Below are 16,645 nucleotides of genomic sequence, written 5' to 3' on the forward strand. Positions count from 1 at the left end.
TCAATGCGAGTAAAGGGAAAAGAGAATTTGGCGTACTCAGAGGAAAGTAAAAGTGTGTTAAGGGCACTGTATACATTATGGATGTTCTCTGTAAAAAATTACCCAACGATGTGGTCCCTAAACATTCCTCTAAACTAACTTCAGTTTTACAATGTAAGAGACAAGTTTCTAATCACCAATAAAATCCTAAGCAGTGTTTTCTGTATTAAGATGTATTAAGATAAATTTTAGATGGTCCATTTATGTCTTTAAAGAAATGAAACCTATTTAAAGATAGGTAATAATACGGACAGTCCTATAGTTTGGTAAAGAGACTGGGTATTGTAAAAGAAAAGAGACAGAGAAAGAGAGTTTGTAGTGTGTAACACTAAAAAACAAACAAACAAACCAGGCAAAACCATGGCCATCTTTTACCTACTATAATGAGAGGAAATGTGGGCTGGCAGAGACCTTGGCAAAAAGTGCTAAAGTCCTCCTGCCTGCAGGAGGGCCTTAAGACTATGCCACACAGGGGCACCTGGCTGGCTTAGTTGGTAGCATAGGCGACTCTTGATCTGGTGGTCAAGAGTTCGAGCCCCTCGTTGACCGTAGAGTTTGCTTAACATAAATCAGTAAGTAAATAACTAAATAAAGAGGGGGGGAGACATTCGCAAGGACATGGATGGAGTTGGAGAGAATACTGCTAAGTGAAATAAGTCAGCCTGAGAAAGATGAATGTGGGAATTTAAAAAACAAAACAAAGGAGCAGAGGAGAAAACAGAGAGAGAGAGAGGAAGAGGGAAGGGGGAGGGAGGGAGGGAGGGAGAGGGAGAGAGAGGGAGAGGGAGAGGGAGAGGGAGAGGGAGAGGGAGAGAGGAGAGAGAGGAGAGAGAGGAGAGAGAGGAGAGAGAGGAGAGAGAGGAGAGAGGGAGAGAGGGAGAGAGAGAGGGAGAGAGGGAGAGAGAGGGAGAGAGAGAGAGAGAGAGAGAGAGAGCGAGCCAAGCCAAGAAACAGATTCTTAACTATTGAGAACAAGCTGATGGTTAGCAGGGGGGAGGCAGGTGAGGGCTGGGTGAAACAGGTGGTGGAGATTAAGGAGTGCACTTGTCCTTGTGAGCACCAGGTGATGTTGAATCACTATCTTGTACACCTGAAATGAATATAACACTGTGTGTTAACTACACTGGGATTAAAAACTTTTTTTAAGTTTTATAATAATAAATAAACAAAAGAGTGGGCAAGAGAGGGAAGAGAAGCACAGAAAAGAGTAAGTGCCAAAGAGAAGAGACTCACCTAAACTGAAATTCAAACGGGGTCACAGCAAACCCAGCAGTCAGGTGTGGGTTTGTTGTTTTTTTTTTTTTTAAGATTTTTATTTTTTTAAGTAATCTCTATACCACTAAGCTCTACCAGCTAAGCCAGCCGGGTGCTCCATTAGTCAGGTATTTTTACTGACAAGCCCAAAACTAGCTTATCTGCTCCAGTGTGGGTTTCTGGCCACCAATGTTGTCAATGTGTGGTGCTTTAACAATTCAAAGTAATTTTGAACCTCAAAAGCCATGGGTCAAAGTATCACCATTTAAACCATGTGAGGAGGAAGAAAAACAGAACATATTTTTTCATATGATTACGAAAAGCTTCAAAGATTAGGAATTTTAAAGAGCTGGGACTCTGTTCTCTTTAAGAGTCACCGAGACATGAAAAGAACAATTCTGATGATGTACAGGAAAGCATCATTTAGACCAGTGCTTCCCCAGATACAGTCTGAAGTGGTGTGGCACCAGCTTCCCTGGGCTGCTTGTTAGAACGCCAATGTTCAAGGCCCAACCCTGAACTAGGGAGTGGGAATCATGGAGGGTGGGGCCTGGCAATCGGCTTTAACAAGATCTCTAGATGATTCTTTTTCGTGCGCTAAAGCTTGCAAAGCACTGATTCAGACCATCCTTAGTCAAACTGCAGATTACAACCCATTAATGGGTTGTAAAATCAATTCTGTAGGCAGTGACCGGCATTTTACAAAAGTGAAATGGAATACAACAGAAAATGGAGTGCATCCCAAGTGGCATGGGTATGAGCTCATAAAATTTGTTTCAGTTCTAGATCTGTATGTATACCCATGTGTACCGATTTAGATGAAGCAGCACTTTTAATTTTTGAAGAACTGGTAGGATATAATAAGAAGCTACAAATTTTATATGAAGCCAGAACTGTTTGGTTGACGATAAAACACAGTGACAGCTTAATGTGGATTCCTGTTTGGAGAGAGATTGAGGAAAGAAGGAAAAGGGCCAAGGAAAAAACATAGCAAGCCAAGGTTTTCTAACTCCAGAATCCTCATGGGGAAAGAATCAAAAAGGCCTATCCAGAGAGGAAATCTACCACAGAGGAGATGTCAAGGAGGGTAAATAGAAGATAAAGTCATGTATGACCTTCAAAAAACAATCATTGGGGCGCCTGGGTGGTTCGGTCAGTTAAGCGTCCGACCCAGGTCATGAACTCTCAGTCCGTGGGTTCCAGCCCCGGGTCAGGCTCTGTGCTGACAGCTCAGAGCCTGGAGCCTGCTTCAGATTCTGTCTCCCTCTCTTTCTCTGCCCCTCCCCTGCTTGCGCTGTCTCTCTTAAAAATAAATAAACATTAAAACATTTTTTAAAAATAACAATCATTTAAGTAGGAATATTCATTCACTCATTTATTCATTCACGGATCATTTGTTTTCCATCAAAGGTGCCAGGCACTGTGTTTGGTGCTGGGGGTATAGAATACATGTGAGGCTTATCATGGACTGCATTATTTAGTGACAAGCAAGCAAGATCAATAGCATGATCAGTGCTGTGAAGAAGTATTAACACAGCATTTAGTGGGAATACAGAAGTCAACCTGCGATGGTGAGGTTGGGAGTGGGGCCACAGGGGACATCCATATGGAGAGGGCATTTAATCAAAATGGTGATCACATCGTAACATGGTATTCTACTGTGAAACTAATCAGTGATTATTTAGAGCAGTGTTTTCTCAAACATTAGTGTGCATCAGAATCACTTAGAGGACTTGTTCAAGCACTTTTCCAGTCAGTAGGTCTGGGGTGGGGGTCTGAAAATCCTCCTTTCTGACAAGTTTCCAGGCAATGCAGATACTGTTAATCTGGAGACTGTTTTTTTGTGGATCACTGATCTACATGGCTAATTAAAGAGTTGTGTTAGACAGCATTTCTAGAAACACAATTTAGAGTAGATAGAATTTAGGGGCACGTGGGTGGCTCAGTCGGTTGAGTGTCCGACTTCGGCTCAGGTCATGATCTCGAGGTTTGTGAGTTGGAGCCCCACGTCGGGCTCTGTGCTGACAGCTCAGAGCCTGGAGCCTGCTTTGGATTCTGTGTCTCCCTATCTCTCTGCCCCTCCCATGCTCATGCTCTGTCTCTCTCTCTGTCTCTCAATAATAAATAAACATTAAAAAAACTTTAAAAAAATACAAAAGATAGAATTTAGCTGATCCACATGCACACAAAAAATTAGTTTTTCTTCACTATATTTTGATGGTTTAATAACAGTAACTGTCACTAGAAAATTTTCATTTAAATTAACTTGATTGTAAAATGTTTTACTAAGATTTAATACTTAGATATTTGACAGTCAGGCAACTAACTGTTCTTGTTTGTGACAAAGACATACTTGCTCTGTACTTGCCAAAACTGTTTCCTTTTCTTTCTGGGCACACACATAAAACCGCATTTCCTGAACCCTTTGCAGTTAGGTTAGACCATGTGACTGATTTCTGCCAGCTTGGGTGGTGGGTAGGAGGGATGCAAACCCTTCCAGGCTTGGCCAAAACTTCTTTCAATATCAGTCCTTTTCCCTTGGCCAGCCAGGTACACAGGTTTTAGAGAAGGGCTCTGTTAGGGGTCTGAGGGCCTGCGTAGCCATTAGATAAGAGTGTGGGTCCCTGAGTCACCACTTGAAGAGAAACCCAAGATTGCCACTCAGGTAGGAAACCGTTTGAAGAGAGATGAGAGGGCAGACCAAGTGAGCTCACAAATATGCTTTCCTTCCTTGCATCATGGCCCTCAAGGTTAGGGGTTTGATTCCACTGGGTACCTTAGCCTGTCCTGACTAACATGCTTTGCCTGGGGCTGAGTAACACAAAACGCATGTTTATGAGCTAAATAATTAATTTCAATTTGTGTTCTCTTCTATCCAACATTCAGCCTGTAAATGGCCTCCTGGCCACGCATTTGTTCAACAAATACTTACCTAGAGGCTACTGTGTGCCAAGCACTGCCAATGGTGAGCAAGAAAACTACACGCTTTCCACGCTCTCATGGAATTTAGTCTTGCGAGAAAGGGACATAAACCAAACAATTGCTCAAACATGTGTAAAATTCCAGCTGTTAGGTGTGCTATGAATGTTGGAAACCTGGTACTATCAGGGGATTTTTTTTTTCCTAGTTAGGAATAAATATTGAGTGCTTTCAGGTGTAATTACCGTCTGAGTGAAAATGATTTAAAAATACAAGTTTGGATGTGATGATGCAAAATATAACTAAATCTGGATACAACTAAGAGTCATACAGTTTTATTGTTAAGTCGTTTCATTTAATAGTTTTAACTACTGAACGGCATTTGCTCCATATTATAGTTACATAGACTTTTTTTTAAAGTTTATTTATTTATTTTGGAAAAGAGAGTGTGAGTGAGGGAGAGGCAGAGAGAGAATCCCAACAGCCTCTGGCTATTAGCGCGGAGCGTGACTGTGGGCTTGATCTCACCAATCACATGAGATCCTGACCTGAGCCAAGATCAACACTGAGTCACCCAGGCACCACTACCTAAACTTTTAAAATGCATACATAATGATGAATGTGATATCCTTTAGCTTATCAGTTGTTACCTCCTCAGAGACTTGCAAAACTCTTTTACTTTTTTTAAATCATAGTGTCTGTTACTTTTCTATATTCCTGCTGAACCAGAGGTTTACACTGAAGGCCCCATTCGGTAAAAGTTAAATCAGACCAAGTCACTAAATACCTTCTTGAACGAGAACTTATTCTGGTGGCCACTTTAGCCTTTGAAAAATTTTCTCTGCTTACCAAGTGAACAATGGTTTCAGTAAGCTCATACATAAGATGACAGAATTTTAGATTTGCATGGAATAGTTTTGTTTTCCCATTCTCAGATACACTGATATGTATGCATATGTACATACACACAGTGATACATATATATTGATAAATACACATATACGTTTTCATATGTATACATACATACACACACAATGCATCTGTATCTGTACATATATTCTTCACTTGTTTAAAAACTTGATTCTCATACTTAAATGATGAAAATAATTACACCAATGACATTACAAATACGGGAAAAAGAGATTTATTTTTACAGTTTGTACAAAAATACCGATTGCTATTTTCACAGAGAGGACACTTCAGCCATTTTCAAAACGAATTTCCAGACCACGCTCTGTCACCAAGATACTACATCACAGTAATGAACCGAAGAGAATTTTCCTAAATTCCATTTTAGAGACATAGTGGGATTTTTTTTTTTTAAGTTTATTTATCTATTTAAGTCATCTCTACACCCAACCTGGGGGCTTAAACTCACACCCCGCCCCCCACGGTCTGCCGACCGAGCCAGTCAGGGGCCCCTAGAGAAATTAATTGGATTTTAAGGCTGCGGGTGCCCTAGGGATTTAATCCCAGGTCAGGAAACGAATGTCCAAAAAGGAAAAATTTGCTTACTGCATGTAAGTTATTTCTGCTCCCAGACCCAGACCCCTGGTCTCCTAAATCGGGTGTAGCTTTCTCTGCACCACAGTTTTTGCTTTACTACTGAAGGTCAGGCTCGATTATCTTTCGTTCTTCCAACTGCGCTTCCTCCACCATCAGTTTTACGGGATAGGTCTAATTAAGATGGAGCTGGCTTCTGCCTTCTTGGTTATTTCTTTTGTTTTCGCTGTTCATAGTCTTATCATCAATATTGCTGAACTTCTGTTTTATTAAAAAGAGATGCTCTGAATAATACCAAAGAGAACCTTAACACCCACCCAAACTGAAAGTTCCGGACCCAAGACCCCGCCATTCCCAGGCTCAGCTGGGAAAACGTGAAGTTCCTACAGCCGGTGTAACCCAGGGTCCTGGAGCCACGTGCAAGAGGAGGGGCCGCTTTCTGGTTGGCGCCCCGAGGGGCTTCATCCCTCCAATCCGCTTAGGCCCCGCGGTGAAGGAGGGGGCGCGCCCTGAGGGAGGGGGCGGAGCCAACGACCTGTCCATCACCGAGTCCACGGGTGGCAGCACCTACCACACCGCTGTACCTAGGCGAGGCGGGGCCGGGGCGGGAAGGCCGCGGCCGGGGGAGGCGGAGCCGGGCCGGCGGGAGCCAATCCGCCGGGCGGCGCGAGGGGGTGGGGGTGGGGCTACCGCCCGCGACCCAAACACCCGGCCCGGTGCACTTTGGAGCCGCGCTGCTCCTCGGCCTTCCGGTGTGAAGGCCGGGGAACCTCCTCCCCTACTGGGCACCCCCACCTTCGTGGCCCAGACCCCCCCCCCGCCCCTCTTTCGCGGGGGGGAGTGCGGCGACGGTTGCCGGGAAGCGCGCGCCGCCCCTCCCTTCCCTCCTCCGTCCTCCCCTCACGCGCCACCCGTTTTTCCTCTTTCTCCGTTAATAACAGCTGGGTGGCTGGGGGAGGAGGGAAGGTGGCCCCGGCGGAGTCTGGGCGGGCGCCTCCCACTCACCCGCGAGCCGCCGTGTGAGCGGGAGGATGGCGGCGGTAGTTGCGGCCGCCCGGGAGAAGGCGGTACCGAGGCCCCGGGCGCAGAGCGCGGCGGCGGCGGCGGCAGAGAGCGGCAGCGGCCCGTCCCGGAGCACCAGAACCGAAACCAGCGGCAGCCGCACAGCCACCTGAGCCGCCCCTCCCGCCGGAGCTAGAGAGCGGCGTCCGCCGCAGCCCGACCTCCTTCCTCTCCGCCTCTCCTCGTTTCCTGCGACCTCCCGCAGGCCACCGGTCTCGCCCGCCGCCCCCGAGCACAAGAGCGCGCCGGGCGCCTACCGCCCTTCGGGGCGCGGGGCGGCGGTCCTGGACGTGCGGGCTTCTTCTGGCGCGGGTCGCGGCGCCTCGGCCCTTCCCGCTCGTTCCTGCGCTCGCTCCCGCCCTCCCGGCGCTCCGGGCGCCGCGCGCGGGCCCGGCCCGGGGCTGGGCGGACATGGGCGCCAAGCAGAGCGGCCCGGCCGCTGCTAACGGCCGCACTCGCGCCTACTCGGGCTCGGATCTACCTTCCAGCAGCAGCGGAGGGGCCAATGGGACCGCGGGCGGCGGCGGCGGCGGCGGTGGCGGCGGAGGGGCGCGGGCCGCGGCCCCGGGGAGGTTTCCGGCTCAGGTGTCCGGCGCGCACCAGCCCAGCGCCTCGGGCGGCGCCGCCGCGGCCTCGGCGGCCCCGCGCAGCCGCTCCCTCGGCGGGGCCGGGGGGAGCGTGGCGTCGGCGGCCCGCGCGGCGCAGTCCTCCTTCAACATCCCCAACAGCAGCAGCGGCCCGTACGGCTCGCAGGACTCGGTGCACAGCAGCCCCGAGGACGGCGGCGGCAGCAGGGACCGGCCGGCGGGCGGGGGCCCCGGCGGACCGCGCCTGGTGATCGGCTCCTTACCAGCTCACCTCTCGCCGCACATGTTTGGAGGTACGGCTCCCTCCCCTCTCCGGCTCCCCGGTTCCCTGCCTGCCTCCCGCGGGCGGCACGTGGGCCGCGGCCGCGCTGGGTTTTTACCCTTCTCCTTTTCTCCTTCAGCCTGAGCGCCGCGGCTTTGCCTCGCGGCCCGCTCGCCCCTCTGGGGAGGAAAAGCGCCGCTTAACCCTGGCGGCGCCGCTCCCGCTGCGCCCTGGGCTTTGGGTTTTAGACACCGGGTGCACCCCCGCCTCAGAGTGGGTCCCCAGCAGAGGAGGCACACGTTTTTCCCTTGGGGTGAAGGGAGCAAAGATTGTTTTTGAAACAAACCGACCCTGCAGCCCTCGTGCTTGTGGCTTTTTAGTATCAGGAAGTGAGCGGAAGACCCATAGCCAAACGTAGTGCTAACTGGGGACCCCGGTGGTGAGCGTTTTCTAAAGGCCGAGAGTCAAAGGGTCTCCAAGGAACGTGGGAGTATTTGAAAAAGGAGGGAGTTCTCTCCTTTGGCTGTTAACATAAAACTGTAATTCTTAAGTCTATGTCAGTAGCCACACCTACTGCGAGCAGTTGAATGGGTTGAATGTGTGATGAAAAAAATGCATTTTTGACTCCAGTGAACTGCGACTTTAGGTAATGATTAATGCGAGCTCCTCTTACTTTGGAGGAGGAGGGCATTTTAAACATTGAAACCAGTTTCTTAAAGAGAGGCTGAGTATCAGGACTCTGCCCAAAAGATGCAGTAAGAGCCGAGGTGCTTCGGCAAAGCAGTGTTGACAAGAGTTCAGGAAAAGTCACTTGTGAGAAATGGACATTTTTAATAGCGAAATGATGTGCTTTTGTGTAGAAACAGAGGAAGGGTGCACTTGATCTGAGGAAACGGAGTTTGGCCGCCTCGTGTGTTCAGTGGTGATTTACTCTACCTCAAAACGGTTAATACAGTAAATGAATCAAGAGACCCTTCCCTTCCCAGTTCATGAAAAGAAATTGAAGTTTAATCTGATTAGAGATGCTGACTATAGAAGATAAACCTCCCCATATCATTGCATTATGTTCACAAGTGAGCGCAGCTAGAACAGTGAAAACTATCCCCTCCATTTTTGTGGCCCTTTTATTCATGTTTCCAAATGTGAGAGATCTGAGTTGAAGTGGAATGTTCAATGATGTTATTTATCTGCCCTAATGTTCTGTACTATCAATATTCATGGTAGCATAAATTGAAAACGAGAATGTCATGTTTAGTTTTTTCCATGTTTTTAATGCTGCTTTGCACATTCAATATAGAATAACTCTTTACCTACCTTTAATTGTTATAATTGTGATACGTAAGTAGAAATACTGACATTTCCTAAAATTGGGCCATTAAAAGCTTTTCCTTTTTTGAGAAAAAGAACTAGTGCCGTCCTTACTGTGGCTTGATCATAATTAACATAGTTGAAGGTTAGTTTGATCGTAATTAACACGGCTGTAGTCACTACATTGAGGAGTAACAAGAGTTTCTTGAGAATGGGAGATTAAAGAGCACCTGGGTGGCACAGGTGTTTAAGCATCTGCCTCTTGATTTCAGCTCAAGTCATGATCTCACACAGTTTGTGGGTTCCAGCCCCGTTCCACCAGCTCTGCGCTGATGGTGTGGAGCCTGCTTGGGATTCTCTTTCTCCTTGTCTCTGTCTCTCTCTCAAAGTTAAATAGATAAACTTTAAAAATGAAAAAGTTAGGGCCGCCTGGGTGGCTCAGTCGGTTGGGCATCTGACTTCAGCTCAGGTCACGATCTCATGGTTCGTGAGTTCAAGCCCGGCGTCGGGCTCTGGGCTGACAGCTCAGAGCCTGGAGCCAGTTTAGGATTCTGTGTCTCCCTCTCTCTGCCCCTTCCCTGCTCATGCTCTGTCTCTTTCTGTCTCAAAAATAAACATTAAAAAAAAAAGGTTAAAAAAATGTCTTAAAGTGAAAAAACAACTGCATTTAGCAGTTATGATCATCAAAAGATGTATTTAAAAGCTTGCTAAAGGAATACGAAAAAGCCTGTCAAATTAATATCTCATTTCTTTAACATACTGATTACTATCTCTGTTTTTTTTAAGAGCTGGTCATTTCCTTTAACAAAGAGTCAGTAGATCTGTATGGGTTTATTTTCTCAAAAAAGAAAAAAAACAAAAACAAACCCCCTTCCATTTAGAGCAGGGGAAGATAGTTGACATTCATGCTATTGCTATTAATTCATAGTAAATTAGCAAATGAAAAGACCTGGTTCCTAAAAGTAGAAGTAAAGCAAATTTATCTTTTCTTGTTGAAGTTCCTAGTTTTGTTTTGTGCACCTAGTTTTGTTTTTTTGTTTGTTTTTAAATACCTTGGGGGTTAGGATGACTGGAGCCTAATAACACAGTGACACTGTGGAACTTGTGGCAGTATTTCTTCCAGGTCTGTATACAGAATGGAATCCTAATGGCCTAAGTCCTCTGATGTGTGCAGCTAATTCACTTTTTTCTACTATGCATTTAGAACAATTCTAGTTATGTATAATTCTTGGGAAATTGGAGAAAACGTCAAATTATCTGTGCTTGGTAGTTCAGATGAGGAACCCCAGTTGAGAGAGCCTGGAAGGGGATCGGAGAAATTACTTGCTTCTATTGTATGGCAGGAACAAATCAGCATGCCACTACCTTGAATCCTAGTTAAGACAGGTGGATGGAGCACACTTATGCAGAAACACATCTTTGTAGTGGCATTTGATTTCATGAGATTTTTGCTTCTATTTCAGTGGATAGGTTCATCAGGGAGATTTAATAGAAGCAAGATTTTCCTCATGCTGAGATTTAGGAAACAAGATGAATCTTATCTTCTTTTTATGTATTTTTCAGATGATGAACCTTATTTTAAAAATTAGACTTGATTATACTTCATTTTGACTTAATTTCTTAGTATGTATTATGGTATTAATGTGTTTATTCAGTTACAGGTTGTACAGATGTTTGGGTGTATATAAAGTAAGGCCCTCTGAAAATTGAGAAAAGGAATATTTCTGAATTAGTGTGAAGTTTTGCTGTAATTTTGTAAAACTTATTTTAATCGATGTTTACATTATTATTTCCTAATAAGAAAATACAGTGCTAATAAGATTCAAAATTGTTACTCTCTTTTAGGATGTCAGGTGATTTATGGAAAAGGAAAATCTAAACGGTACCACTTTTTTTTTTTAAATATTAGTCTAACAGGTTGAATTGTTACTAGTTTCGTCATAATGAATAACCAAATTGCATGAAGTTTTCTCTGTTGGTTTTATGTTTTGAATGTGCATTTTAGCTGTGTATACTTTCTTATTTCTCTCTGGAGAAAACCTGAAGAGAGGTGCTTAATCCAGATACTTTAGTTTACAGAAATTCCCTAGAACTGAAGGATGTTTCTTTTGTTTTATGACTGCTGAGTTTAATACTATTAAAATGAACAAAAGCCTTCTCTTGGCTATCATGTTTGTTTTAAAACAGGTCTTCACTGATACATAGGCCAATAATTTAAAAGCCTTGGTGGCATTTTAGGATTTTTTCGGCTTTTTGTCTACATTTTCCATATTAAGTTGCTGGTGTTCATAAAATCAGTCATTATGGGGGCACCTGGGTGGTTCAGTGGGTTAAGCATCTGGCTCTTGATCTCTGCTCAAGTCATGATCTCAAGGTTCATGGGATCGAGCCCGGTGTCAGGCTGTGTGCTTGACAGTACGTAGCCTGTTTGGGATTCTCTCTCTGCCTCTCCCTCCTTTTCCCTCTCTCTCTCCCCCCCCCCCCCCCCGTCAAAATAAATAAACTTAAAATCAATTATTATGAGTGGTAGAATAGTAGTCTTTAATGATCCAGCAAGGATGGGGAAGGAAAATTGGAGTATACAAATATACCAGTGAATGGAGATTATTTCTGGAGAAATCATGTGGGCTTCTGTTAGAACCTATCCATGCACCTAGAAGTGACCATGTAAAATGAATTAATCTGGACAATTAACTGGTGGTACTCAATTGCTTTTGGCCTTCTAATTGGCTTGAGTTGTGTCCTTGAGTGTTTCAGTAGTCTGTAATTCAGGCGTCTCCTGTTCCTGAGGAAACTTGCTTCCTTATGTTGGAGTGTATGTTATCTCTTAACATGAATATGTTAAATAAAATCTGTATTTCCAGGCAGATTTATTTCTCTTAATCTTCAAGATAGGTGAAGGTTTTTAAGGTAGTGGATTATCTTCATTAGTTGTTACTGAATTGTTCTCATTCTTACCAGTTATCTAGTGCCAAAAATGTTTGAATTTGGGATATTGTGATCAATCTTCCTATTGCTGAATTTTATTCAATTGAAAATCTTTGTGCAGTGTGGCAGAATAGAAATATGTGCTTTTTCCGAAGCAAAATTACACTTAAAACTACCACCTCTGTCACTTCTCAAAAGAACAAGAACTCTGGTGGTTAATATATTTTTTCATTTTTTTTTTTTTTTTTTGAGGATTTCTTTTTTAAAATGTTTGCGAGAGAGCATGAGTGGGGGAGGGGCAGAGAGAGGGAGAGAGAATCCCAAACAGGCTGGGGCACTGTCCGTGCAGAGCCTGACTTGTAGGGCTCGATCTCATAAACCATGTGAGATCATGACCTGAGCCTAAGAAATCAAGAGTTGGAGGCTGAATCTACTAAGCCACCCAGGTGGCCCAGTGTTTCTCACTTGTAATCCCACGTGTCTTTAAACACCGTAGAAGATAACTTGCATTGTATGCTTTGCTAAAGTGTGGACTCTGACCTAGAAGTTTCTGCATTGGGAATATTTTGAGTGTCATCCTTGTGCAGGGGCCATGCTAATCTTGTCTGTATCATTCCAGTTTTAGTATAGGGACTGCCGAAGGGAGCACGGGAATATTTTGACAGTTCTTTTTTTCCCTCCTCTCTTCTACCTCCAGCTTTATTTTATTACTTTTTCCCCTGGAAACTTCTCTTGACTGCAGGGTAGAAGATGGGCTGGAAGGAGGGGTGGTTTGTGTTGCACCGGGCATCATCTGATAGGAAAGCTGTCTGACCTAAGTACCTCCGATGCTTTGCTGGCTGTAAAGACAGTTGTTTCACGAAGGATGGTGCCTCCAGCAAGTCCCCAGCCCCCTCCAATTTGATTGCTTTGCCTGGTAACTAGTAAATGGGTTCTTATTTGTTTTTTGGTTACCAGTGTCATTAGATACCAGCTTTTTTTAATGTTTATTTTTGGGAGGGGGGAGGGGCAGAGAGCGAGGGGGATAGAGAATCCCACACAGGCTCTGTGCTGACAGCAGAGGCCGATGCAAGACTTGAACTCACGAACCATGAGATTATGACCTGAGCTAAAGTTGTACGCTTAACTGACTGAGCCACCCAGGCTCCCCTAGATACTAGCTTTTAAAGTATTGATTATTTATCCTGTGTTTATAAGGAGAATTGCCTTAATATTATACTTATTGCATATACTGGGTATATGTACAATTGGGTATATTAGTAAGTTGGTTAAAAAAAAAGAAATACAGGCAAAGTTTTATGTAGCAAAGTATTTTAATTTAAAAATTAAATGTTTTAATTATGCATGCACTTGACTGGTATTAACTGATGATTTAAATTTGTTCTGTACTTGTTTAAGTGTTTAGAAATTGGGGAAAACATGTCTTTTGTGTAAACAACAAAGGGTTCAGAAATACCTTAGGTTCTCATTATATGTTTTCCATGCTCCTTATTAACAAATTACTATAATTTCTTTTTTTTTTTTTTTTTTTTTTTTTTACATTTTTTTATATTTTAGAGACAGAGTGCAAGCAGGGGAGGGGCAGAGAGAGAGGAAGACACAGAATCAGAAGCAGGCTCCAGGCTCAGGCTGTCAGTACAGAGCCCAACGTGGGGCTCGAACCCATGAACCGCGAGATCATGACCTGAGTTGAAGTTGGACACTTAACCAACTGAGCCCCCAGGAACCTCCCCCTTTTTTTTAAATTTTAGAGTGCAAGCAGGGGAGAGGGGGCAGAGGGAGGGAGATAAAACAGGCTCCACACTCAATGCAGAGCCTGACAAAGAAGGGCTTGATCCCTCGATCCTGGGATCATGACCTGAGCCAAAATCAAGGGTCGGGTGCTTAACTGACTGAGCCAACCAGATGCCCCAAATTACTGTAAATTTTGCTGACCAAAACAATGCATATTTATTATCTCACGGTTTCTATAGGTCAGGAATCTGGGTTCAATTTAGCGTGGTTCTTTTGCAAGACTGCAATAAAGGTATGCTAGGACTGGGTTGTTTTTTCAAGACTCGACTGGGATAGCATCTAATTTCAAGCCCCCTCTGGTTGGTAAAATTGATTTCCTCGTGGTTGCTAAGCTCATGGCAGCTTGCTTCTTCAAAGCCAGCAAAGGAGAAAGTCTAGCAAGATGAACTGATGCTATACTCTTATGTAAATACGTGCGTGTAATCACACACAGCCCGTTGCTTTACTGCTTCCACTGGTTAGAAGTCATAGGCCCTGCTCAGACTTAAGGGGAGGGAATGACAGGTATAAATTTCAGAAGGCAGAGATCATATGTGACCATCGTAAAATGTAACCACCTTTGGTTATAGACTTCGTTTGGCCAGTTAAAGATGGAATTGTTCTAACTTTATTTTTAAATTCATTTTTTATTTACTTTAGAAAAGTTGTAATGAATGTGGTAAATGTTGCTTTAGTAAACATAATTTTTTTCTTTTTTCTTTTTAAGGGCTGGCATTGTAGTTGTCAGGGGTACAAACCTGGCCTCTCTTGTGCTTGCTCAGGTCCCGGTTGAATTTGAGATTATTATATATTGTAACAAGTGCCATAATAAGACTATTACAAAATGCTTTGTAAGGTATGTTGTCTCAGGTAAGGAATACTTCACAGAGGAAGGTAACACCTGAACTGTATTTTGAAAGGTTTAGAAGTTGTATGCAGGGGAGACGCTATAGACTAAAGAATCCACAAAAGCCTTGGATTTTGATAGGGTACACCGAAAGGTTTGGATTGTAGTGTGTAAGGAGGACTGATGAGAGCATGAAACTGGAAAACTCGGTTTGGACCATTTGTTGAAGGATTTTATAGTGCGGTGCCTTTGTTTTACCTAACCAACCAGGTTTTAAGGTAGCAACACTCCTATCATAGTTGATATGGATGGCAACCTTCCTGAGTACTGCAGTGTGCAGTCTGTGACACTGTTTATGACATTGCTAATCATGATTAAGTTGGTTGTTAGGAGGGGAGAGGTAGCAGGAAGATAAGCTAGGAGGACCCTTGCTTTAAATTTTTTTTATTTCAGAGAGCGCGTGAACAGGCAAGGGGGGGAGAGAGAGAATCTTAAGCACCATCCTCACTCAGCTCAGAGCCCAACCCAGGACTCCATCTCACTACCTGGGATCATGACCTGAGCTGAAATCAAGAGTCGAAAGCTCAACTGAGCCACCCACGTGCCCCAGGCTAGGACTCTTTTAGACTATAATTGGTGGAAGATGCCTAAATTGAAATTATGGCATTGGTGAAGGAGAGGAAAAGTTGGATTTGATTAAGATTTCTAAAGTAGAACCGATAGGATTGAGAGCCTGGGTGCATAATGATGTCATTAACCAATATTAAAAAAGGAAAGAAGAAATTTTAGGAAATGATTAGTTCTTTTAGGCCTGCTTAAATTTTGCGTGGTTATAGGAGTTCCATTTAGAAGTATCCTTTAAGCATTTGGAACATCACTAATGTAGAACATTACAAAAACTTGAGAAATAATCAGCAGATTGTAAGTGAAGCCAAAAAATGGACAAAATTACTATGGGATGAATATAAATCGAGGAGCAAGCATGGAGGCCTGGGGAACAAGAATTTTAAGAGACAAGCAGAGTAGGAGAACAGCCATTAGAATTGAACCCAAGGAAAAGAAGTTGATTGAAATATTTTTTTATTATAAAAATAATATTCTTTAGAAAAAATCAGAAAATACTGAAAAACACACAAAAGAAATAGCAAATCACTTGTAATCTTGCCACCAGAAATAACTAGAATAAAATGTCGATGTCTACTTTTTCATATACATGTTTTTGGAACATTCATTCTATACTTTTCATTTTAAACTTTTCTCATGTTCTGATGTAAGATTATAAGGCTACACATTTCCCTCTGAGAGTTGCTTTAGGTGAATGCCGCAAATTGTGAAGTGGTTTTACCTTGGAGTTAAAAATATTGCTTAATTTCTCTTGTGATTTCTTCTTTGATATATGGGTTTGATATTGTTTGATAACACCCTGTTTCCACTTCATCAGTTTCTTCACTTTGAATTTTTTATAATGTGGTTTTTAATGACTGCTCAGGGTTCCAAAATTCAATCCATAAACATTTAATGAGAACCTATTTTGCCATTCACTGTCCTAGGGATACAGAAGTGAAGAAATAAAACACATGTCCCTGCTTTCAGGTACCTTATTTTCTACTCTAGGGAGACAGTAAACAAGTAAAAACATAGTGTGTCAGAGGGTGTTGAATGCAATGGGGAAAAATGGAGTGGGAAGGTGGATAGAGATTGTGGGGTGGAGGCTTGCCCCTGTTTTAAATAATGTTTTGGAGATCACCTCACTGACAAGGTTGACATTCAAACCAAGGGGAGGGAGCAAGCCATGAAGGATCTCTAGGAGAAAAGCATACCCAGGCAGAAGGAACAATTTCTAGAAAGGCCCTGAGAAATCAATGTACCTGATGTGTCCTGGGAACAGCTGTGAAACCAGTATATTTGGAGTGCAGAGGGTTGTAGGTGAGAGCAGAGAGGGGTTGGGTAGGACAGAATCCTAAAATGCCTTGTAACCACTGACCTGGTGTTTTGACTTTTGTTTTAGGGAGAGATGGGGAGGCAATTGAGAGTTTTCTGAGCAGAAGATTGACATAACTGGACTTGGGCTTAAAAAAAATTTTTTTTTATGTTTATTTTTGAGAGCGAGGACACACGCAGGCACAGGGGAGAGGCAAAGAGAGAGGGAGACAGAATCTGAAG

General features: G+C 43.8%; 2 protein-coding genes and 1 non-coding gene across 6 annotated transcripts in view; 1 reads left to right on the forward strand and 2 right to left on the reverse strand.

Annotated features, from left to right (window-relative positions):
* Positions 1-5,343: 5,343 nt before the first annotated feature.
* LOC123383924 (methyl-CpG-binding domain protein 2-like) lies at positions 5,344-7,190 on the reverse strand. The gene is made up of 2 exons (XM_045052554.1): positions 6,721-7,190; positions 5,344-5,976 (listed from the first exon to the last, which is right to left on the reverse strand). The coding sequence occupies exons 1-2, from the start codon at positions 7,188-7,190 to the stop codon at positions 5,946-5,948; spliced, it is 501 nt and encodes a 166-aa protein (XP_044908489.1). The 3' UTR covers positions 5,344-5,945.
* ZNRF2 (zinc and ring finger 2) overlaps positions 7,189-16,645 on the forward strand; it is a 100,953-nt gene continuing 91,496 nt past the window's right edge. For all 4 annotated transcript variants that reach the window (XM_023250466.2, XM_023250467.2, XR_006594346.1 and 1 more), the window contains exon 1: positions 7,189-7,657. In XM_023250466.2, the coding sequence (XP_023106234.2) occupies positions 7,189-7,657 (469 nt within the window). The remainder of the gene's footprint in view (positions 7,658-16,645) is intronic.
* Positions 12,404-12,511, reverse strand: LOC111559596. The gene has a single exon (XR_002740725.2). It is a non-coding gene; the product is annotated as a U6 spliceosomal RNA (small nuclear RNA).

The sequence above is a fragment of the Felis catus genome, chromosome A2, assembly GCF_018350175.1.
Source record: "Felis catus isolate Fca126 chromosome A2, F.catus_Fca126_mat1.0, whole genome shotgun sequence".
NCBI classification, from domain to species: Eukaryota; Metazoa; Chordata; class Mammalia; order Carnivora; family Felidae; genus Felis; species Felis catus.